At 51.2% G+C, this 24,750-nt stretch overlaps 2 protein-coding genes across 2 annotated transcripts; one reads left to right on the plus strand and one right to left on the minus strand.

The window, feature by feature from the left end:
* Positions 1-18: 18 nt before the first annotated feature.
* Positions 19-16,075, minus strand: AARS1 (alanyl-tRNA synthetase 1). The gene is made up of 21 exons (XM_053952740.1): positions 15,999-16,075; positions 14,442-14,650; positions 13,634-13,822; positions 12,889-13,034; positions 11,544-11,735; positions 10,968-11,112; positions 9,621-9,766; positions 8,964-9,072; positions 8,719-8,869; positions 8,219-8,343; positions 7,443-7,587; positions 6,633-6,811; positions 6,053-6,166; positions 5,091-5,297; positions 4,299-4,483; positions 3,765-3,873; positions 3,014-3,127; positions 2,617-2,736; positions 2,061-2,147; positions 568-681; positions 19-288 (listed from the first exon to the last, which is right to left on the minus strand). Exons 2-21 carry the CDS (start codon positions 14,583-14,585, stop codon positions 103-105), a joined length of 2,907 nt encoding a protein of 968 aa, XP_053808715.1. The 5' UTR covers positions 14,586-14,650; positions 15,999-16,075; the 3' UTR covers positions 19-102.
* A 3,292-nt stretch (positions 16,076-19,367) lies between these two features.
* On the plus strand, positions 19,368-24,702 carry LOC128793642 (C-factor-like). The gene is made up of 7 exons (XM_053952998.1): positions 19,368-19,526; positions 20,000-20,051; positions 22,436-22,438; positions 23,155-23,342; positions 23,715-23,873; positions 24,163-24,273; positions 24,589-24,702. The coding sequence occupies exons 1-7, from the start codon at positions 19,383-19,385 to the stop codon at positions 24,700-24,702; spliced, it is 771 nt and encodes a 256-aa protein (XP_053808973.1). The 5' UTR covers positions 19,368-19,382.
* Positions 24,703-24,750: the final 48 nt, after the last annotated feature.

Raw genomic sequence — 24,750 nt, forward strand, 5'->3', positions numbered from 1 at the left:
AGAGCCGGGGAGCAGAGCGCGGGGCAGGGAGCCTTTATTACAGGAAAGCTGCGCAGCGGAGAGACAGAGAGGGACACAAAGGGACCGGGGTTCTCCCCTCGGTCAGTTCTTCAGCTCCCCCAGGCGGAGCCTGGCAAAGTCCGTGGCCAGTTTCAGGGCTTCCTGCAGGCAGCCCACATTCTTTCCTGTTGCCTGTGCAGAGATGTCCTTTCCACCGCCTTTGCCGTCCATCAAGCCAGACACTTCCTGCACCCACTGGCTGGCCTTCAGGCCCTTATTTGCAGTCTCCTGGGCAGGAAAAGAAACCCAGCAGTCAGCACTGAAGAGCAAGTGCCCCGCCCCATGGCTACCACCCCATTAAGTCCTGACTATTCCCCTTCCCTGTTTGCAGAGCATAACTCCTCTTCCCTCACTTCAGCAGCCTGACAATAAGCCCAAGCACAAAGGCTGTGGCTCCTGCTAAACCCCAAACAGTTCTGGCTGTGTAACATTAGATAGTTCCTGCCTGGAGACTGCAGCTCCTCCACGGAGGCTCAGGGAGAGGCAGCCACACAGTCTTGGCATTACCTGGGGTACTTGACACAGGCATGTGATCCTGCCAGCTTCATTATCCACAGCAAAGAGCATAGCAGCAGTCTGGGGGGAATTAGTCTTGAAGAGCTTCAGAGATTCATTCAGGGCCTGGAAGAGAACAAAATAATTTTATGACTGCCTCCCTGCTCTTGCACCCAGCCCAACTCCAGCCCCAATAGCACCCACAGAGACCTCAGGGATCAGGAATTGCATTAAACCAGCCAGCAGCACTCTGCAATGCTCGTCGTCCCAAACATCAGCCATTTTCACATTCCTGGCAGTGTCAAAGCCTTGGCAGGGGACATAAACCCTGCCTGTGTACCCCAAGGCAGGAAGGAGAAAATGCTTTTATTTCCCCACCTTGAGGTATACTGCAACTGGCAAAATCAGCCCCAGAATAAACCTTTGCCTGAGTGTACTGGCTGGAGGGGAAAAAGCTCTTCCCAGCAGAAGGGAACAGCTGTTCCAAAGGGAGTCAAGAGTACTCAAACACAGCATGAAGAGCCTGCAAGGGTTATCAGACACAGCAGGCAGGGAAGAACCAGGGAGACTGCCACACATTCTATTATTCTCAAGGAGACCATCATCCCTCACTCACACAGACAGCACAGAGCCCCAGGAGTGGGTCCTCTGGTGAGCAAAGCAGTGCTGCTCTGGGTGGATTGGGAACATGCAGCTCCCTGGGCTATCAGCACTGCCATCCCATGGGATGCACCCTTCTGCCAGGGAAAATGCTGCAACAGCACAAACTGGGAGCAGAAGCATGGGTATCATGGTGATGCTGGTGGCCACGGAGAGTGAGCAGGATCAGCTCCAAGACTCTCAGAGAGGAAATTTTAACAGGGCATTAAGCCCAGATTGGTCTAAGCCCAGAGATAACCAGCTCCCACTGCCTGGCACTTACTGGGCTCAGCACTGTGACACAACACACACAACAGAGCATTCATTCCAACAGAAATAACTTGGAAAAAAACTTGTGTGTGGAGGAGGGAAGGAGGAGATTCAGCCCTGGGAGAGAACTTTAACCCAGCTGAGCAGACGTGCTGGGGGCAGCTCTCTGCCTGGCCCTGTCCACACTCAGCCCAGGACACCACTCCTGGAGCTGATCTGCAGGGGCCACAAGCATCACAACTTCCATGGCTCAGCAGAGCTGCTGCTCTCAGTCCCTTAAGTGCATTTCAGTGTCATGACCGCTGCAGGATGAGTCTTACCTGGGACACAATAGGATTTCTGCTGGGCTCCCTATCTACCACCAAGTCTGGAAACTCAGCAAGTGGTCAAAACCCCACCACCCCAGCAAGCCCATGTGCCAGTCCAGGAGTTGGGACACAACAGAATATCCCAGTGGTCCTTCCCCCTTGTCAGGGATGGCAGGTGGCAAGAGGGACAGCTCTGTAGCACTGAACCACGTCCTCAAGTGATGACAGACCACTCAGCTGCTCCTCAGGCAGAAGGAAGGTTGCTGAGGACAGATCAGACTCCCATACCTTTGCTGAGGCTCCATTTTCCATTTCCATGATGACCCATGGCTGGTTAGGGTGACTCTCAATAACTTGCTTGGTCTTCTCCAGTACCTGAGGACAACAGTGGTCAGCCACTAAATCATCCACACTGTGTATGGACACAAGAACCACCTGGGTAGAGCAGGGACAGCGGTCCCCAAGCTGCCCAAACACACCCAAAAACCCAGCCTGGAGCAGCCTCACACTATAAAGCCAGGAGGAATGTACTCTGACAGGCAGGTATGTGGCCTGCAAGACAGTATATCGTGCATGATTCCTCCTCCAAAAACTCCAGTGGGATCCAAGAGGAAGCCTGCACCCTGGGGCACTGTTTGAGCAAGAACAGGCTGCCATGCTTCAACCCAGGGGACAGGCACAGAGGTAATTCTGCCTCAGGAGGCAGCAGGAGAAGCTGGAAGGCTGAACAGTTTGAGGGGCACTCCTACACATCAATTCTCTTCCATCCTGGACACTAACAGAGCTCCCAAATGAGCCCCACACAGGCCTCCCACACTGTCCTTTATTCCAGCCCACAGCTCACTCTTTTCTGGATGTCAGCTTTGCTTGCTCGGTCCAGGTCATCCATGACCTTCTTCAGTGCTTTAACAGCCTCTCTCAGTTCATCTTTCTGCCACTGTGGGATAATAGCAGTGGCCAGAGTCTGCAAAACAGGAGCAGGCAGAGAAGGTTAAAGGTGCCAGCGATCACGTCAGGAGATGAAGCACCTCATTAACTCTGCCTCAGCTGGCAGAGCCCAGTAAGCTCCACTCCTCTCCCAGTGCCAGTGACCTGAGGAAACAGGTGCTGGCTGCAGCACCCATGGGATGCAGGGCTGCTGGACAGGAGCAGGAAGGTGAACTCAGGCCTCATTAATACCCAGTTCTGGCAATCAAGTTCCCTTTCACTCTGGGGAGGCAGAGTACTGCTACCATCCTCACCTCACCAAGATCTGTGATCTCCTTCTGCACGTCTTTGTTGGGAGCTGTCTGGACCTTCACCTTGGCCTCCAGGGCTGACAGCAACTTCCTGAGGCTGTCGACTTTCCTGAGGGCCTAGGAGGATACAATCTGAGTTAAATCAAGCTGGGCTTTTGGTCACTCCAGAGTGTGAAGAGGTGAGGAATGCTGGAATGCCCCAGGATGGAGCTTAGTAACTCCTGGAAAGCCACAGGGCCAAAGCAGGCAGCACGTGACCAGAACCAGGGTGTGATGCTGGCACATGGGCCCCAGGTCTCTTTCCTTTGCCAGGGTTGCCAAGATACACCCAAAAGGGAAGTCATGTCTCCCATGAAACCCCTTTCTTCCACTTTAGGGAGCACCAGCCCACATCCGAAGTCATTGCCTCCTGCAGCAGAGGACTGGATTCTCAGACTTCACCACTCTCCTGCTGGCCCTGCCAGCTGCTGAGAGCTCTACATCGGAAGCCACTCTGAAAAGCAACCTGAGCTAACCCTGGAGCCGTCCCACACACCCACCCAGGTTTCTCTGCCACAACACCTACAGCTGAGACTTCCCTCTCTCTTCCCTGCTCTGCTGTAGTACAGCCAGGGTCTCCAGAACAGTCTTTGGCAACAGCAGCACCCTTTTCCACGAGTCCCTCAGAGGATATTGTGCAAATTTGAACAAAATTAACTTTGGCACATTGTTAATAGGTGGAATTTCACAGAGGATCTCTCCTGCCTACCCTTACCTTCCGAGCTTCAGCCCCGGTGACTGCAACTATCCTCCGAATGCCTTTTGCAATTGCTTCTTCTGAAACAATCACAAAGGGGCCAGCATGGCTGGAGTTCTGCAAGTGCCTTTGGAAAGAACCCAGACAGACCCACGAGAAAGAGTTAGAAGTCCACTTCTCATCTCAGCAAGAATCAGCAAAGAAGTAAGACAATCATCCTGTCAGGGAAATGCAGCAGTGTGGGGACATACAGAAAAAACAACCAGTGCTGAAAGCAAATGAGTGAGGAAAGGGTGGTAAGACCTGTGTTCCCAGCACTGCCAGAGACCCTGCGTAAGGGCAGGGGCAATACAGGCAGTTTCCTGCCTGCAAAAGCTAACCCTAAAGACTGATTGACTCAGGACTGGGAATGCAAAGGCACATCATCACCACCACCTCCATCTCTGCCCTGGCTCTGCCCAGTGTATGCTCATGACACTCCCAGGAGCTCAAGCTCCACAGGCTCTCCTTTCAGCCACCCTGCCACGTTCCCTGGCCTCTCCAGGTACTCACGTCCCTCCGCAGAACTCAATTGAGGTGATGGAGCCCCCAGGGCCAGAGGGGTCAGACAGCAGCTCCTCCACAGGGATGCCAATGGAAACTACACGGACAGGATCGGGGTAGGTCTCGTCAAAAACTGCCCGAAGTCCTTGGATAGCTTTGGCTTCTGCGAGAGGGCAGTCCTTGGCATACACAGTCTGCAGAGGACAGCAAAGGGATGCAGGTAAGAGCCAGTCCTGTCAGCTGTGACTGAGGGCCCACATTCCCAGGGAATTTCTTCCTCTGAAAGATCCTAGAAGTGAGGTCTTGTGCCTTACCTGAGCTGGGGTTTGTTGAGCTACAAGAATCACAAAGTTATTAAAATCTCATCTTCAAAACTCCCAATACCACCTGCTCAGACTCCCTGTGTGTTACTGCACATGCAAATGGTTCCAAGCACAGATTCCAGGGTCCTTCAGGGTCAGCTTTGACACTTGGTACCAGACAGAGCAACTCCCCTGCTATTGGGAACACATCACTGGGCTGTCTGTAAACCCAGCCAGGCCTGCAAACCTACTCTGCCAAACTTCCTGGCTCTTGCAACTGATGTGACACTACTGAAGGCATGTGCAACCCTTCAGAGGGCTTGAAACCAATGAACCGAACAATCCATATGGGGTTTTCCCACTCAAAACCCTCTAAAGTGATGGCAATCTGTGCATAGTTCTGCACCAGCAGCTCAGAATCCTCCTGTGCATGCCAAACTCCCAGCATCCCAGATCACCCAAAACGAGGGCTCAAGGTATACGTGTCACCCATACCCACCTTTGACTCCTCGATCATCTGGTTGGCAATCCCTTCAACTTTCTTGATTTCCTGGGTGGACAGGGCTCCCTTGGCCGTGAAGTCGAAGCGCAGCCGGTCCGGTGCCACCAGGGACCCCCTCTGGTCAGCCTCCCCCAGCACGGAGCGCAGGGCGAAGTTGAGGATGTGGGTGGCCGTGTGGTTGCTCATGACCGGCCTCCGCCTGGCCTGAGGGAGGAAGCCACTGCTGGATGGGGTCCCACACCCCAGAACCACAACCACCTCCAGCAGCTGAAGGGGAGGTGAATGCCCTGCTCCAACAGAATCCTCAACTAGCTCAGGACACCAGAAACAACTGATCACATTTTCTGCCTTGGAGCTTCAGCTACAGGAACAGGTGTTACCCACCAAATCTGTGCATGCCTTTTTTCCTGGCAGCTCCCTTGTTTGGCCTGTGTGGAAAGAGGCCAAGGATAGATCAGGAACAGATAACTAATCTCTGTTCCTCAGCAGGGAAAAGCACTTCAAGATGGAAGCCTTCCCTCTTCCTCTAAAGGTGCTGCCCTTATAGGGAAGGGAAATGCATCAAGTTGACTGTGCTCAACCCAGAACTCAGCAAGCTGAGCCCACAGAAGCAATGTTTGGAGTGGGGCAGACAGCTCAGGCTCTCTGATGTTATTCCCACATTGTGGAGCACCACACATGTTCTCCCTGCAAGTCATGACCCAAAATGTGTTTCTGCCTGTGACCAGCAAACCCAGGAAGAGTGGCTCTGAGCTAGCTGGGCATTATCTGCCTCATGGTAAGAGAAGGCCAGGTGTGAAGCAGGAGAGACTTGGAGTCAGCCAGACACTGCTTGATCATGTGATGCAGGGAGAGCAGGACCCAAACATCAGGCCCCCAGAGTGGCACCAATGAAAAGAAACGAGACAAAACCCAGAGAAAAGAGACAAGCCCTTGTGTTACACCATGTTTTAACTCACCTCATCAATAGTCAGGTGGACCTGATCTCCTACTTTCAAGCTCCCATACAAAGTTCCTATATGGAGCACGTAGCCTCCCCGGACCTGAACGTTCTTCACAGTGAATTCTGTTTTCTGTACAAAGAGGGAAATGCCCCATGTGAGCAGGGTGAGAGGCCAAGGGGAGACATCCAGCCAGAGGTCTGACCTGCAACTGGAAAGGTCCCAGCTGAGAGCCAGAGTAGTGTGTGTGTGTGCTGGAGAAAGCTGAGCATCCCCAGGCACAGCACACAGCAAAGCAGAGAAGTTAATGAAGGCAGGGCACAGAAAGAGCTCCCCACCTCAGCTCCCCATCTTGACTTGAGAGCACTGCCCTTGGGCTTGGCAATCCCAGCACCACCACCAGAGGCACCCACATTCTGGTGATAGCAGCACAGAACTGAGCTCCTCAAGGAGCAAGGGGAACAAAACTCCAGCACATCCACGCCATTCTGCGCCCCCAGAAAGGAACCCTGTGCAATGTGTGACATCTGACATGGATGGGAAATGCCCAGGCCCCGAGTCAGATTGAGTCTAGCAAAAGGCTCTCAGGCCCACTCACATCCTCTCTGCTGTCGTCATCCTTGACCATGTAGCCCTGGTCATAGATCTGCCCACCCTGCTCGGCGTAGAAGCAGGTCCGGTCCAGCACTATGCCACATTCCTGGCCAGTGGATGCCTCCTCCACAAACTTCTTCTCCCTGCGGATGGCTTTCACTGTGGCCACGAGGCTCCCAAAATCTGCCACCAGGATGACAGGCAGTGTCAGTAAAACAGGAAAACCTTGTAGACACCACATGGGAGCAGAATATTATAGCAACATCTGCCAGTTATTGCAGGAGATTATTGTTAGCTCATGGCAGCTAACACATTTTCAGGGGATAAGAAGAGAGGAGTAAGGCAACAGTCAGTTTGAAATTTCATTTAGTGCCCTCCAAGGCAGGGTCTGTCACTGCCTTCACATCTATGCAGCAAAAGTCAGCAGCACACATGGCTATGAGCCTGCAGCCTCCTGAATCTCCATCAAATCAAAAAACTAGCAGGAGAGCCAGAGCAAGCAAGCCAAGGACCCTCCAACAGGCCAAGCAGAAACTGCAGCCTCCTGCAGCAATGGCAAAGGAGCAGCTGAAGAACACCATCATAAGAGTGTGGAGACATAAAGCTGAAGGAAAAGGAATTCCTTTAATTTGGCAACAGCAGTACAGTAGCCCCTGAACAGTGTGTCCCCTTTCTCTGCTCAATTAGTAACAAGCAGACTATTCACCTGCACAACCTCCCACTTCCAACTCCATGTCCCAGGAAAGGGGAGCCCAGAGGTACATGCCAGGGAAGGTTTAGTAGGAGAACATGATGTGAGAAGTTTTTTTCATACCATAGGTACCGCTCAGATCTGAAGCATAGTTGTATTTTGGTGAGTCATCTGTCACCTCCAGCCCTTGGGCTCTCAGCTCTTCAATGGCATAGATGTCCAGCATGAGGAGATCTTCCCCTCCAGCACCCTTGCCCTGCGATTTGAGCTGCCAATGAACAAGGTTTGAGAAATGACCTGCCAAATACCAAGGTTTAAGAAACACCAATGCATGCCAGCCTAGTTGCATATCTCACTCACATCCCTCAGCACTCCCTGATTTAGAGCTCTGCCCTGGGAAGCTGTGTGCCAGCACCTGGAGTGTGCCAATTTTTCTGGCTTCAGAGCACCCAGTTCCAGCATGCAGACCAAGTGGGCCCGAGCCCAGTAAGGACCAGGCAAGTACCCAGCTAGTCAATGCCACTCCCTGCTGCTGCAGCAAACATATTGGGAAATGCACCCAAGGCGCAGGCCTGCCTGGATACTGAGCCTTGGACAGGGAATAACTTCCCTAACCAGAACAGAACAGCAGAAGTGCTCCCAGCACTCCGCTATCTCTGTCTGAAGGCTGAGCTCAAGGTTCTAGGCTTTGCTAGTGAGCAGAACCAACTCCAGCTGTACAGAAAAGACATGTCCCACAGCAACTGCAGTTGTCCTGGTTTTTCCCACGAGGCAAACCATACAGCATGTGGGATGTGAGCAGACTCAGTGAGAAAGGAGCAACTTATGACTGCAAACTGCAAGGAAGGGAATTCTTCCTGCCCACTCATAAACTAGCTTCCCCTGGAGCTGTTACCCACCTGAGCATTTTTTCGCTCTTCTTCAAAACCGTCCATGTCTACAACAAGGCCCTTCTCCTCTGCAATCAGCCCAGTGAGATCCGCAGGGAAACCATAGGTGTCATACAGCAGCCAGGCAGTGTCACCTGCAGAGAAAGGGCAAAGCAGTCACCTCTCATGTTCCATGAGACACTGCTCCCTTCCCTGCTTCCCCACTGGCTCTGAACTATGGCAGGACAATGAACAGGTCTGGAGAACGTGAACATCCAAAAGGCTCCTCCCTGACAGCACAGAGATGTGTGTCTGGGCAGCTTAGAAACCTCAGCAAGTGAGCACAGGCCAGAGGAGAGACGGGTGGTTCAGCTCTAAGAGATGTTTTCTGACTCCAACTTTGTCTCCCTACCACCTTCCACCACCTCTAATTTTCCCACCCTTTCCCTTCCCCCAACTTCCCTAAGCCCTTACATAATCCCAGATAACAAATGACTTTTGCTGCATCTAGACAGAAGTCACAGCCTTACCAGGAATGACTTTACTGTCCCCAAGGCTCTGGATCTTCCTGTCCAGGATGCGACGGCCTCTGGTTAGTGTTTTCAGGAACTGATCCTCTTCTTCATTGATAATGTCCTTTACCATATCTGGGTCCTTCTTCAGCTCAGGAAAGGCATCTCCCTGCAGACCCAGGAGGAGGAGCCCTTCAACATGGAGAACTACATACCTCAGCAGAGGAAGTCTTAAGCAGACACAGTGGAATAGGAGAACTTACCAGTGACTGCACCACCACATCAACCAGAGTAGCAAAGAAACCCTTGGGGGCATTGAGCTTCTCATGGGAGTAGCGCACAGCCCGTCGGAGAATCCGCCTCAGCACATACCTAGGGAATAGCAGAGACCCCCATGCAAATGTTACACATCTGAGTTGTTCTCAGGGGCTCCACCAGCATCCACCTACCAGCACTCCCCTCCCAGGACCAAGAGCACAGGGTTTTCTCTTGTTTTACCTCATGGTAACAGCAAGGCACAGGTGAGGTGCTAGGCCCCAGCTCCATGACCCACATTCACTGTGTGCTTATGGAGTCCACTGGCACCTGCAGCACAGCCCCCCAGCCCAAAATTCCTTGCTTTTTCAACAGGAACACTGCACCAAGCTGGGCTTTGTGCCTTGCTGCCCACAGTCATGTTATCTGAGGGCTGGTACATCAGCAATGGTGCTCACAAGAACCTTCAGACTCGTGCATCATGGTCTTCTGGGTGAACCTTACTACAGCGACTCAAGCATCAAATATCCTGAGCAAACACTCTGCTACCCACTGCATTAATGATGAATCCAAAGAGATCCCAGAGACACAGGAGATCCCAGAGCCTTGAGGGAAACCATGCAGAACAGAATGGGAGTGGTGACAATGCAGCAGCTCCTTCTTACCCTCTGCCAGTGTTGTCAGGCCTGCCCCCGTCCGAGAGGGCCAGGGTGATGGTCCGTGCATGGTCAGCCAGCACACGGTAGGCCATGTCTATTCCATCAGCATCCTCGGCCCCGACCTGCCCCAGGTACGGCCTGGCACCTGTGCCCTTTGCAGAGGAGAAGGCAGTGGGCAGAGGGTACAATTACTGGCAGTGGCACCATGGCAGAATTACAGGGAAGGGCCTCAGAAGCCAAGCCAACCCCACCACCCACAGCCACAGAGGGGAATATTCCTCTTGGAAAGAGGTGATGTAGTGAACCTAGGGAGGCACAGAGCTGATGGCCCTACATGGTGCCATGGCCCACATCTCAATGGCCAAAAGCTCTCTAAACCAAAGGGAAGAAAATCCAATTTATCCCATCATTAAGAGCCCAAGAGAGAGGAAGAGGGAGAGTACAGGGAAATCATTTGTTTTGCACATTGGCTCAGGGACTCCAAACTGGCATAACCTGCCCAGCCAAGAAACCTTTCAATTTCTGTCACAGAGGAGATGGTCCCAGCTTTCCTCTTTTAGGATGTTTTTATCCATACCCTAGGGAAAGATACTGCTGTAACCATGCACTGCTTGCACACAGTGCAAACCGCCCGCCATGGGCACAGTCCCTCCAGCCAGGCTCCCAGAACACAGGAGGAAAGCAGACAAGGACACAGGGGCTGTGTCTAGCCAGTGGACTTAACACTGAAAAAAGGCAGCTCTCCAATTCCAACTCTGGAGCTTGGCACCTCATTCCTTAGAGGTAGCAGGAGCCTGGGCTCATCTCTCTGCATTTTATCCAGCATGATCTGCAGTCAGGAAGCTCTGCCTCCTCCATGGAGGAAAAAAAAAAGGCTTAGATCTGCACACAGAGCTCCCAGCATGGGTAACATGGTCCCCATCCAGAACAATGCAGCAACAGCACACAGGTTCTGACAGTGACTGTTGTGGTTTATGGCAAAGCACTCCTGGCTAAGGGAATTTTCTACATTCTGGGTTAGCAGTACCATGTGCTCTCTAGCATGTTTCAAAAAGATGGCACTTGGCCATGTTGGACTGCAAAGTATCTCCCACTGGGAGAGGACCAAGGAGTGTCCATTAGGACAGTTCACAGAAATTGGGAAAGCTGCACCACTCACTGTTGTGTTTTCCCCTGGAAACATGTCCCAGGGCAGCACTTACTGTGCTAGCCTGGCTTCCTACCCTCAGCAAAGTGCAAATGTGTGGGGCTCACAGCAGCTGGGAAAGCAGAGACCACCCTGTCCAAGCAGTCCCATACATCTCCCCAAGAATTCAGGGAATGGATACAGCTCAGTCAGGCTTCAGTTCATACCTTTTGGATGGCTTCAAAGTAAGGAAGGAAAAGGTCAGTGTCATAGTTGGACATCTTGTTCTGCAGCACAGAAACCAGCCTCTCCAGGCCCATCCCAGTATCAATACTTTTCTTAGGAAGGGGTTTCAGTGTCCCATCAGCTTCCCTGCCAAAGAAAGGTGAGATGTTATGGATGGAGGCTCTGCAGGGGGAACCCCATTTCTCTCCATCTCCGTAAGATTTAGTTCCATCTGATTTGTGACACAGGCCCATGCACAAGCCACACAAAGGACAACTTTGATAAAATACAGTTAACAAGACCCTCAGCAACAACTCAGACCCAGAACAGACAACAACTTATTCCCTACTGAACACCTGGCAGATAAACAGAGAAAATATTCTCAGTTTGTCCCAACAGCAGTGTGACCAACCTCTTCTGCACCAGTGGACAAGGGGACAGAGCATGACAAAGTGTTCAGCTGCTGGATAACTGGGAATGGCGAGTAAGCCATGGGCAGCTGAACGAAAAGACAGCCCAAGCAGCCTCCCAAACTGAGCTGGAGCAACCTGGCTCACCTGGAAGCAGGTCTGGCTCACCTATTGAACTGTATGAACACCAGGTTCCAGATCTCCAGGACGTTGGGGTCATCCTGATTGACCAAGTGTGAAGCATCTCTGTCCCCAATCCGGTCATAGTGGATCTCGCTGCAAGGGCCACAGGGGCCAGTGTCTCCCATTTCCCAGAAATTGTCCTTCATATTGCCAGGCAGAATCCTGCCCTCAGCCAGCCTGTAAGAAAACATTTATTGAACAACAGAGACTAACTAAAAGAATTCACCAAACTAAAGGGTATGCCAGAGAAACCACAGCTCACTAGTTCCCTAGATGTGCTGATGAATTCTTAGTGTCCTGAGACACATCAATACAAGAGTCTAGTGCTCAGGGGATTGTTCAGAGCCCCCTGCTGAGGGGATCAAGTGAACACTGGCACCTGGCAGTCATCCCAGGTGGAGACAGAGATTTACACAATACCTCAGTAAAGCCATCAGCAAAAAGACACTGATGGGATGAAGAACCTCCCCTATGAGAAAAGGCTGAGAGAATGTGGATTGTTCAGCATGGAGAAGAGAAGGCTCTGGAATTAACTTGTTGCGGCCTTTCAGTACCCAAAGAGGACTACAAGAAATCTGGAGAGGAACTGTTTAGAAGGGCATGGAGTGATAGGAAAAGGGCGTTAAACTAAAGAGGGCAGATGCACATTATATATTATGAATAAATTCTCCACTGTAAGCATAGTGAGGCAGTGGAACAGGCTGCCCAGAGAAGCTGTGTCTGCCCCATCCCAGGAAGTATTCAAGGCCAGGTTGGACAGGGCTTGGAACAAGATGAGCTGTAAGGTCCCTTCCAACCCAAACCATTCTACAGTTCTATGATTCCATGATCTTCTCAAACGCTGTCAGTGGCAGTGCACTGGGCAGGACATTCCATCTCACCAAGCAGGACTCTTAAGCAGACACAAGAGATTTTGAAACCAGAGCTTTCAGTATCTTCTATCTAATATGAATACTTCCCTTTGGTTTGGAAGCTCCAACACTCTGCAAAAGTTATTTGTGACACTTCAATTTTGTTGAAGTCTCCTTTTATATGTGTTCTGCCACATAACACAGGCCATCATTGAGTCATAGAAACATTTAGGTTGGAAAAGACCTTTCAGATCATCAAGTCCAACTGTTACTCCAATACTTCCAAACTCACCACTAAACCATGGCCCAAAGTTCCACAGCTACATAGCTTTAAAATCCCTTCAGGAACGTTGACTCCACCATTGCTCTGAGCAACCTGTTCTCTTCTGCTTCTGTAAATATTTTTTTTCCTAATATCCAAGCCAAATAAATTACTATTGCTCATCAAAACATGCACCTTCCTCAGTGAAAGGCCTTACCCCAAATCCAACCAGATCTGCTTGCACTCCAGGTCTGGTTGCAGTCCTGCAGCCTCATTTCCACCAAAGTAAGTGACATAGAGTCTTTCAGCAGGGATGCCAAACTCCTTGGTGAGAAGTTCCAGTGCCAGTTTACAAGCAAGTTCCTGCACAAGGAAACATGAGGTCAGCAAGTGAATGCAAAGACAACTTCTCTTCAACATCCGAAGTACAGGCTACTGTAGGTATCAGCAGCTGAAAACTTTCTGACTTTTGACATAAGAAAGAGAAAAATTAATCCATGCAGTGAAGAGGGCACAAGAAACATCTCATATGACTGTCTTGATGCACCCAAGTTAACGCCTAGCATGTTCATTGCCTCCAAAAATCATTTTAATTCTGACTTTGAATACTACACTAGCAAGAAGCTTGGGAAAGGAAGTCATTATTGTATGATCACTCCTGTTTGAAGGTCAGTCATAGCTGCATAGCACATGGTAGTCCTCACATCTCCAGGACAGCCACTAAAATCTCCACCTGAAGACTCCAAACTAACAAAGTTTACTTAATCAGCTTTGTAAACCTAAAGTAATTAATCTCGAATCATTCTGCAGGGTTGGGGCAGCTTCCAAGCTCATTTATTCCAAAGGAGCCACATGCACCTCTGTGCCAACATATTCTCCTTCCTCTTGGCAACTGCTCTGCTGAGCTTACAGAGACGGAGAAATGTGTGCAAAGATTCAGAGCTGCACCCAGATTGTTTTACCTTGAAATAATCCCCAAAGGACCAGGACCCCAACATCTCAAAGAAGGTGTGGTGGTACACATCTTTGCCCACGTCATCCAGGTCGTTGTGCTTGCCCCCTGCTCGGATGCACTTCTGAGTGTTGGTGGCTCTGCTCAGTTTAGCGAGCGGGTGTGAGGGGTCGATGGTATTGAGGAAGATGGGTTTGAACTGCGAGGAGAGAAAAAGGACAAGTCAACTGCTAGAAAAACTGAGAAACTGGGAAAAGCAATCAGAACCTGTTTTGAAATGTTGCAAGCAACAGTGAGGCAGTAAGTGTCATGATATCACCAGTCTGAACATACTCAAAGCACCTTTCAGAAACAAATCTGCTGCTCCTGTCCATGAGAAGGCTGCCTAGAACTCAGCACTTGCACACACACAGGTGTTCCTAGAGCCCACCAAAGCCCAGGCCTTCCAAAGGGACTGAAAGCTGCCCAATTCCCAGCTGCCAAAAAATAAAAAACTGGGTGCTAATTTGTAGCAGAGCCCTTGCAGCATCCCAGTCTCAACCATTCTTCAAAGACACCATTAGTCATTTGTGCCAGGACTGCTGTGGTACCAAGGCTCAAGGAAACGAGACTGGCAGAGCTCTCACCATAGGAACCTGTTCCAGTGCTTTTGCCAATTTTGTGAGAGCACAGAGGATTCCAGAGGACACACCACCCATCTCTCTGTGACCAGAAGGAAGATGGAGTAAGCAATAATTTTCCCAACAGCTCTGCAAACAGCTTCACAGGTTCCAACAGGGTATGTGTGTAGAATTGTAGTGCCAGGGTGGGAATCCTACCTGATTCATACCAGCATTGGCAAAAAGCAGTGTGGGGTCATCCAGGGGGATTGTGGAAGATGAGTGCACATAGGTGTGCTTGTTTTCCCTGAAGAAGTCAATGAACCGTTGCCGGATCTGGCTGGCAGTGAGCGGGGTCTCCATCTGGAAGCTGGAAGTTGCCACTGTCCAAAGCAAGTGGCAGGGAAGTGGCAAAACTGCGGTGCAGTCTGAACAAATGAAAACAAACAACACTCTGATGTGCTGTCAGCTCAAGGTGAACATCAGGATCATTGTCTCCAACTCCTGAAAGGGTCTCCCCACATTGTTAAGTACTCACTGATACTTCTGTTCAACCATCAACCTGCCCCAAATAGTGGTGGGCCAAGCTGAAATTTCCTTTCCCCCAAACTCCCTGATTTCTGGGGCTCTACCTCAGGTTACCTGTTCTTTGAAAACACATAGTTATAAAATATCAAATTCACATGGATACTAAACTTAGTAGGTTGTGTTTGCCTTACTGGGAACAGAGGGACTGCCAAGTCACCAAAGCATTCAAGGTGATTAAATGCAGAGTGAGAAGACATCATTGCAGCCTTCCACTATTTAAAGGGGCTTATAAAAATGATGGACAGCAACTTTTTACATGGGCAGATAATATGACAAGGGGGAACCAGAAAAGGAGAGATTTAGGTTAGATATCAGGAAGAAATGATTCCCTGTGTGGGTGGTGAAGACCTGGCACAGGTTGCCAAGAGAAGATGTGGCTTCCCCATCCTTGGAAGTGTTCAAGGCCAGGTTGGATGGGGCTTGGAGCAGCATTGTGTAGTGGAAGGTGTCCCTGCCTATGGCAGGGGTGTTAGAATCAGGTGGGCTTTAAGGTACCTTCCAATCCAAACCCTTCTGTGATTCAATGACTAAATCATAGAACCATCAAGTTTGAAAATGACCCCTAAATATAACCTTGTCCACCCTCCATGCTCAAAGCAGAGCCAGCTGCAGGGATGCCCGGAAGCCTTCCTTGAAGGGACCCACATCCCCACACGCACACCGGAGGCAAGTGACAGCCTGGAGGGCAGCACCGCCCGTGTCCTGCACAGGGCTGTCCCTGACAGCTCAGCGCAATGCGGATCCAGGGAGGGAGGCGAGATCCCAGCAGCCTGCTCGGCGCGGAGAGACGGGAATTCCCCATAGGAGCAAGGCCTGGGAGTATTCACAGCACAGAATCAATTAGGTGGGAAAAGTCCTCTGAGATCATCGAGTCCAACCTCGATGCTGCAGGAGGGAAGGACCCGAGGTGGGGAGAAGCAAGCATAGCAGCGGCCCCAGGACCTATCAGAGCCTCTGCCCAGACACAGCCGCTCTCCAGTGCCCGAGGAGGGGTGAGGGCACAGCGGTGTCCGGCAGCGCCGCCGGCCGCCCGGCGTCCCCCCGCGGGCCCGCATGGGGCGCGACCAGCGCACCGCCACCCTCCCGCCCTGGCTTCTCCGTGCCCCTCTCCCCTGTGCCCGCGGGTCCCGGCCGGGCCGTGGAAGCCAAACCCAGCAGCCGGAGCTGCCCAGGCCCCTGGGGCCGTACCTGCGCGACCACCGCCGCCCCTCGCTCCGCTCCTCCGGCCGCGCCGCAGCGCCCGCTCCGCCCCGCCCCCCTGCCGGACGCCACCTCCCATTGGTTGCGGGGGCTGTCACTCTTCTGCCGGCCCCACCCGTCCGCGCGGCGCCCCGCCCCCGGCTGATGCAATGGCGGACAGGGCGGTCACGTGACGCGGGCGGGCTGAGGCCTCAGTGGGCGCCGCCATTTTAGGGGTGCCGGCGCTGCGGGCGCAGGGATGCTGCCCCAGAAATCGGGTTTGTTCCCCGGTGTGCAGCGAGCCGATAACGACACGCTCCAGTGAGACATTGTTTGTTTCAGAGCTGCCCCAGCCTGGCTGCTCGGTGGCGTGAAAAACGCATATTTTATGACTGGCTTTTCGCAAATATTAAAATGAGTATTATATGTGTCATGCTAGAAAGTTATGCTGTATTAATTCTCTTAAGTAGTGTGTTAAATACAGTTTTAGGTTATAATATAATGTTAAAATAGAAACTCTGCGATGTAAGATATTTTTTTACTAGCTCAAGAAAAGGGATAAGATAAACAAGAAACTCTTTGCACAGAGATAACAGCAACATGAAACCTGAAGAGTTACGATCTCCTTATTGGAAAAGACGTACATTCTTCCACCTTCTCTCCGTCTTTATGGAACCACCAGGATTAAGGGGAAGAAGTTGACAAAAACCAGAAAAATTCTTAATTTGCAAGGAATTTATGCATAATGTATGAGATATATGAATATGCAACAGGCTGTTGCTTTTAAGGGTTATTCCTTTGTTCACAAGGCATGTTTTTGGCAGCTCAGTGCCCAAAACCATCTGGACGTCCATAATTCTTTGTTTTTTATTGTCTCATAGTGTCCTAACCCTCATTGTCCAAATTTTTATTACTCTAATTTTATTACTATTTTTTATAACTCTTTTATTACCAATAAACTTTTTAAGATTTTAAAAAACAAGTGATTGGTGTTTTTCACAGTGGTATTCCACAAATCCAGCACACCCCACCGGATTTTCCATGCTGTTATTTAAACACAGAAATTCAGGGTTAGTAACTTATCAAGCGCAGCCCTTCTGTTAGGATTGGCCAGTACCTTCCATACAAATCATGTAACCCCTGCTAAATTCTACTCATGCTCAGGGCAAGGGTCTTCACGTGTGGAGGGTCTTTTTGATCTGGAGGTGTGATTTTTTTGCGTTACAATGAAGATAGTTTAGCTCTAAGATACACAGACCTGGAGTATTTTGCCAAGTTAGCAATCCCTAAATCTTGTTGGTTCCGGAACGTCCTTGAGTGAGGGATGCTGGCTGCTGCCTCTTCCAGCGATTGGGTCTCCTTTCCTGCTGATTAGGCTTGAAAGTATACAAAGGTCTTACATCAAAGAGCAGCCTGACTTAAGATAACACTGGCTGACACATTCCACATTTTGCAACAATGATGCTGCCTGCTCCCCTGGAGGGAGCAGGGAGCTGCGGGGCTCAGAGGGGAAGGGGCTGTGGCAGAGCAGGAGCTGGCTGCGGGGCGCTGAGCTGGGGGTGCTGGAGGGGTGAACAAAGCCCTGCTGGGGGATGTAATGGCTACAGGGCCTTTGCAGGGGTCTGCGGGGTCACGGTCAAGGCTGTGAGATGCAGGAGAGGTCACTGCATGGCTCTGGTCATGCAGCTCATGGGAAGGGCCTTGTGGACCCAGGCCAAGGGGCGCAGCATGTATGCAGGGGAGGTGCCACGCTGACAAAAAAAAAAAAAAAATCACTCTGAAGACAATCAAGCATTGAAAGGGGGTTTGGGAAGTCTGCGGCATCCCTGGAGGGTTTTGAGGTCAGGTTCAAGCCCTGGGCAACCCGCTCTGAAGTCACTGCTGATCCTGCTCCTCCTGATGGGCCTTAGAGTGGAGTCCTCTCAGTTCCTCTCTGACCTGGATGGTTCCCAGGTGCCCCTATAGCATTGTAAGTTGGTCTTATCTCTTCCCTGGTGCATACTTTCTGGCCCTGGGCTGTGGTTCTGGAGCCATGAGTGTGCCTATGCTGCTGTCCTTGGCTGCCATCGGTCAGCCCTTTCCAAAGGTCACTCCCCTGCTTGGCACTGGCCCGTAGCCCTTCCTAGTTGTGCAGCCCTCTTTGCTTGTTTCTGTTGTTTCCTTCCCGAGGAGCCTGGAAGGAAAAGAGGAAACTCCAGTCTAATTTGTTCCTAATGGGAGCTCTCCTCTGGATGCTGCTGGCAGAGCAGGCAAGTCTGTGCAGTGCAATTGTTTGTGCAGGTGATTACGCCTGCAAGAACGTCTGCTACAGCAGGTCCAACTCCAACACCATCCAGATCCACACCCAGCATGCTTAACGTCTCATGGGGGCCATGGTCTGTCCACTACCAAGGAAGGAAACATCACTGCTTCTTCCCCTTCATGATCTGTGTCACCTGAAAGATCATCTTCCAAACGTGGGGCCCTTCACCATCTCCCGAGTGTTTCTTTGGTGATTGCCAAATGTGGAACCACTCAGCTACTTGGGGGAATAGAGATTTCTGCCCCCCCTGCCACACTGAGCAACAGGCATGTGCCATGAGGCACATCCACATGGGATGGACCCACCCCCACTACTTTCCTCTTCTTTTTTCCTCCCCCACCTCATAGTCATGTTACCCAACTTCTTCTGTTTTAGCTGAGGCTTTTTACATGGCAGCTCTTTGCTTCTTGTAATACTTCTGCATCCTAAAAATCCATGTCCCCAGGCTGGCCTAGGTTGCAGCAGCATTGCTTTTACAGCCATTTATTCAGCTTATAAGCATCCAGCACTGTCCTCCAGCAAGGAGGAAGGTGATGGATGTGAGCTTGAAGCCCCAGCAATCAGTGGTTGAGGCTGCAGGGTGTGGGGGGTCCTTCTCTGCTGGCTCCTGGATACTCTGGGGGGAAGTGTTGGCAGGAGTGGAACTTGGAGTACACAAACTGCACTCCTGGTGCTTCCCAGGCTGGGCTTTGGATTAGTGTGTCAGAATTCAACCATCTCAAACTTACCCCCCAAACTAGGAGATTGCTGGCCACAGCCAGATTTGAACCTGTTCTCCTTTTCCTCGTAGTGCTTTTCCAAGCCCGTGAAGAGGCGGACCATTCTGCTGTTACAGAGATTCTGGGAGCTGGGGCTTTCCAGGAACATAGTAACAATGCAGGTGACATGCAGCCCCATGTGCCAAATGTCAGGGAACCCTTGGTCCTCCTGGGACCCTGGCTCCATTTGGGGCAGGTGAGGGGCCAGGTGCTGGCACTGTCCCAGTCCCCATGGGTGCCCAGAGCCACACCCTGGGCTGTGCCGGGCTCCTCTTCACGCCAAGCAGGCGGCAACCCTGCCATGCGTCACCGCCCGGCGCAGAGGTTGGGGACATGGCTGCGCTGGCTCGGAGCGTCCTGGTGACAGGGTCCAGCCGGGGCATCGGACTGGAGCTCGTGCGGCAGCTCGCCGCCAGCCCCCGGCCCCCCCAGCACGTCTTTGCCACCTGCCGCGACCCCAAGGGTCCAAGAGGGAAGGTCAGTGTGGGCACAGGGAATGGGATGGTGCTGAGCCAGGTGGGCAGAGGGGATCCGCAGTCCCCGCAGCCCTGTTGGCTTGCTGCCCTGGCTGGGTAGCCCAGGAGTGCTCCGGGGGTCTCATAACACCCCCAGCTCCCTGGATAAGGCAGTGCCCAGTGTGGTCGTGTGGGATGAGGCTGGAGAGGCAGACATGTCTTCAGCACTGGCTCCTGGCTGTACTGGTGGCCAGCCAACCCCTTTTCTGTGCTGGGATCACTCAGGATGGAGGGCAGTTCCTAAGCCCAGCAGCACCACTCTCCTGCTGGCTGTGGGGTTGCTGCCCTACCCCATCCACTGGGAATGGCCCTGTGCTCTTTCCCCAGAGAAAGCAAAGCCACCCTGGCTCAGTGACCTGGGAGCAGGGGTGGGACACCTGACAATGCAGCTGGTGGCTTCTAACCTCCTCCCTTGCCCCATGACTTTATTTCCAGGCCCTGCAAGAACTAGCTGCCCAGCACTCCAGCATCAAACTGGTCCAGCTAGGTATGAAGCAACCTTTCTCCTTGCACCCAACATTGCTTCCAGCTCTCTGATGACTTTGGAGGTGGGACCAGGGGTAGCTTTTGCAGGAAGTTCTAGCCCTGCCAGGTGGGGAGGGATCTATAGGGAGGGATCCATGCACACCTGGGCAAGCTTCTCCCTGCAAATTAAGCTGTGCCCTGGCTGGTGCAGTCAAACTGGCTTCAGAGGAGGCAGAGGTGGGTCCAGACATCTCAGCTGAGCAAGTTTCATGGGAAAGGCATGATGTCTCTTCCCAAAGATGCTAAATACAGTGTCCAGGTTTTGGGCTGGGACACATGGGTTCACAAAGTGAAGCAAGGCTGGGCACAGTAACTGCCTGGATGGTTCCTAAGTAGGAGGGTTGGTTTGGGATCTCCTTGGAGGTGGCCATGGTTGACATTTCTTTCAGGTAGAAAAGGGAGGAAAAAAATAGCTAAAAATGACACATGGGAAATCTGCCCAGCCTGGTATCCCAGGCTGATGCTCTGAACTAGAGGCACGGGATGTTCACAGCCTGGACTGGGGAGGTGTCCTCTTGGCCATTCCCTCCTTCTGTGGATGTAGACCAAACTCAATGACCTTTTTCAGCAGCATTTGGGAGAAGCACAAGGCAGCAAATAGACCTATAGGCAGCATAAGGAGAACAGCTAGGCTGGCATTTGGAGTTGGCAAAGTTGGGGTATTCACAGGAAAGAAGCTTCCAGGGTGCTGGACAGGGACAGGGTCTCTTATTTCTTTGGGAAATAAGGAGCACCAGGCTGAGGATATGTCTCGAAGAGCAGAGATTTCCTGTGTTGCCCTGTGTCTGAGAGAGTAGGGGCTGCTTTTATTAATGAAGAATTAAAAGAACATCTAAATGCAAAAGAAATGTTTTGGCAAAGTGCCTGCACTAGGATTGCCATTGCTGTAATAAGCGAGGTGGGAAGCACCCATAACTTCTAAATATTTGTGTTTCATTGGAGCCAATAATAAGAAAACTGAATCAAGGCTATTCAGTATCAGTACCTACCTACCTACCTGTTTATTTGTTTAAAAGCACCCAAAAAGTTCAAGTAAGTTCAAGTTCGGTTTTTTAAATATTTCTTAGAAAAAAAGACATTCTTGAATTCAGGCTTTACTACAAAGAGGCAGCAAATCTCTCTTTTGCTATTAAGTAGATTATTAAAGTAAAACACCTTCTCTGTAACAAAAAATAAATGAGGTGCGAGCCCCACCTGGCAGTACCTGATGGCAAGAGCACGGCCAACATAAAAGGGACTGGCCACTACATGAAAAATATTTACTAAAAACATACAGTCCAAGCCCCAGAATGTCAATAAAGTCCCAAAATAAGCTTAAAAGTGCTTAAATATCAACAACAAGAAGATATTTTTTAAAAAGAGAAGTTGCTTCCAGCTCTCTTGCTCCATAATAAGGAAGGGTTGTCTTCAAACCAGTAATAGGCATGGACTTTTCAGAAAGAAAAGTTTAAAAAATAACTCAAAAATTTGTAAGATCTGTTACTTCATTCTCTCTCTTTCTTTCCCACCCTTATTTCTTCCAGGGAGACAAAAGTTTGTTATTTCAGCAAATTTGGGGGTTGAGGACTAAAAATGTGTGGGTCCCACATGCCTTGGAGCAATGACTCAGCTAATCCAAACAGGGCAGTTAATCATTCACCAGGTGACCAAAAGATCTCTCACATGTGGTGGAGTGACAGAACCTTGAACTTCATCCCATTGTTATCCAAAGAAGTAACTCCAAAGCACTCTGTGATTTGTCCTGCAACTGGACATGCAATATCCTCTCAAATCCCAAGGTTCCTTCCCCTCCCAGCAGCCTCACAGCAGATCATCCCATGGTATTCCCCTCAAATGTTTCAGGACACCTCTACAAAGGTCTGCGCTGCACAACACAGGGTAGCAACAAGTCCCATGCCACTCACATACTTGCTTACCACCATAAAGAGATCAGGCTAGTTAAAAAGACCAGGAAAAAGGATCTTTTTGCTGCCCATCAGTGTATAAATATTCCAAGAAAGAAATCTTCAGCCTTGGAAACCTTTGCTAAGTCACTCTTTTCTAAGCATAAGAAGAGGAACACAGCTCAGGGGCAAAAGTGTTGCAAAAAAATAAGGAATCTGCAGTCCCCCACTCCCAGCAGGCTCATCACATTGGCATCTGCAAAAAACAGGCACAGAAATGTGCATGGGAACAAGGGCACATTCCAGCCTGCCCATACACGTGAATATTCATGGTTTTAAGGGCTCTGTGGTATATCTGAGGCATTAAGAGGCAATATATAAAGTTTAATGTTGGTCTAATCAGCCCGTTTCACATTCTGAAGGTATTTAGATGACCTTTTTAAACAAACTATGGCCACTTCAGCTGGTGAGTATCCAGGACAGGATGTAAATCCTAACAGGCAACCCTGATAGCTGGACACAAACTTTAAAAAACCACCACTTTTATTGCCTAAGTCAGAAAAATCCTGCAATTAAAGCATGGTAGAATTTCAAAAGCTATACCAATACTTAAGCAAAGAGGAAGGCATTGGGGATGCTTATCCCTGTTAGCCCAGTTTCAGTTATGCCTTGTTGCTTGGGAGGGGTTGTCTCCACAACTTGGTCAGTAGGGATAGGGAAGTTCAGATTCAGAGCCTGCAACCAAATACTGCAGGTTACATCCCAAATTTTTCATTACTTTTCATTACTCAGCTCATCTCTCAGCTCCAAAACCTTGTGGGTAACAGCATGAAGAAAAAAAAATGGCTCCCTGTGGCAATAAACTTGGGAGTCTCAGTGTGCAAGGACCAAGCATCACTTGCACAATCATAAATTCCTTGAATACAGAAAGCAAATACAGACAAGTTTTTTCCTACCAGTAGCCCCCACATGACTCAAAATGAGTTCAATTAAGGTTTAATTCAGCTGAGGCTGCAAAACCAAGGGGTGAGGACAAACTGCTGCTCGTTCCAATGTGCTTAATCTGCTAAACCTGCTGCATCCTTTCTGGATGAGAAGTGCTGGTTCCAGCCACAGCACGATTTCCAGCGGGTGCTGTGTGACCCATCAGAGCTATTCTTCACTTTGCTTTTTCCCTGGCAGACACAGTGAATTTGCACAGCATCCAAAGAGCCGTGCGGGATGTGGGGTATCATCTGAAGGACCAGGGCTTGAACCTGCTCATCAACAACGCAGGCATCAGCTCCCACGCCACACTGTCCTCCCTGGACTCGCAGGAGATGCTCGACGTGTTTGCCACCAATGTGGTTGGGCCACTCCAGGTTGTCAAGGTATGTCTGGACCTTTTGTGTTTCTCCTGCTTGGGAAGATGTTCCCTGATGGGAAAAAGGGCACCTCCATGGATCTCCCCTGCCTACCCAGAGGAGCTCAGCAGCTTAGCCAAGTCCAGCATCACCCATGCTTATTTCTTCCACACCTGGAGTGCCTGCCTGCACCAGGCTCACTGTACTGGCTCACTCCTTTCCTGGGGATGGAAAGGCTGGAGCCTGGCCCCTCCTTGGGTCATCTTCCCCATCCCCTGCACTTCTGCCAGGAGTGTCTGTCCAGCTGCTTGTCCACAGTCTGTGACAGAGCCTTCCAAGGATGGTCCTCAAACTGGGGTTCTGTTGCATGCTGATAAAGCATTGGTGTCTTTGCATCAGGAATTTCTGCCGCTCCTGGAGCAGGCAGCAAAGGCCGCAGGACAGGAGGGTCTGAGCTGCAGCAGGGCCGCTGTCATCAACATCTCCTCCAAACTGGGCTCCATCGGGCTGTGCCTCCGCGTGCCAGAGGCCCCCATGTACCCGTACCGGGCCAGCAAGGTGAGGTGCCAGGGGAGGAGCTGGAGATGCTGTCCCAGGCGCAGTGCCCCTGGAGGGGAGGGAGCCCACAGTTCACCCCCTGCCCCAGCCACCCACCCCCTGCCTGGTTCTCCCAGGCAGAAGCACAAAGACTGGACAGCAGCAGCCAGGACTGAGCAGGTCATGCTGACGCTTTGTCGCAGGACCAAGTCCCATTTCCCACCTCCACAGACATTTTGTGGCTATGAAATGTCTCCTCTCCTGCCTACCCACTCCCTGAGTTGTGCTGGCAGGGCTGTGCCTCTTCCAGGCTGCCCAGAACATGGTGACGAGGTGCTTGGCTGCAGAACTCCAGGACAAGGGGATCTTGTGTGTGGCCATCCATCCTGGCTGGGTGAAGACTGACATGGGCACAGAGGAGGTACTGGGCTGTGCAGGGGAGGGTCAGCAGGACTCCCACTGAGTCCCCATGTCTTGGGGAGGGCAGGGGCACTTGGGGGATCTTGTGTGATGCTGTGGGCTGCCAGGACCATCTTCTGGAGCAGAGCAGGCAGGGAGCAGGCAGCAAGCTGCAACATACTGAGTACATGGGATAGCCAGCCCTGTCTCCCCAAGCCAGCCTGGAGAGGTGTGGCAGTAAGGAAAAAGATCCCCATTAGCACCATGGAAGCTGCTCCCAGGAATACACCCTCCCCAGGAGCTGCTCTCTGTTACAGCTCATTGTCCTGTTCTGCAGGCACCGCTGACAGTGGAGGACAGTGTGAGGGGCATCCTGACTGTGCTGGCCAGCCTCTCCCAGGACACCTCTGGAGCCTTCCTCGACTGGGAAGGGAACAGCCTGCCCTGGTGATGGACAAATGGACAGTGCCTCTTGCCTGTGCTGCAGCCTCTGCTCGCT

This window comes from Vidua chalybeata, chromosome 11 (genome assembly GCF_026979565.1).
Source record: "Vidua chalybeata isolate OUT-0048 chromosome 11, bVidCha1 merged haplotype, whole genome shotgun sequence".
Taxonomy (NCBI): Eukaryota; Metazoa; Chordata; class Aves; order Passeriformes; family Viduidae; genus Vidua; species Vidua chalybeata.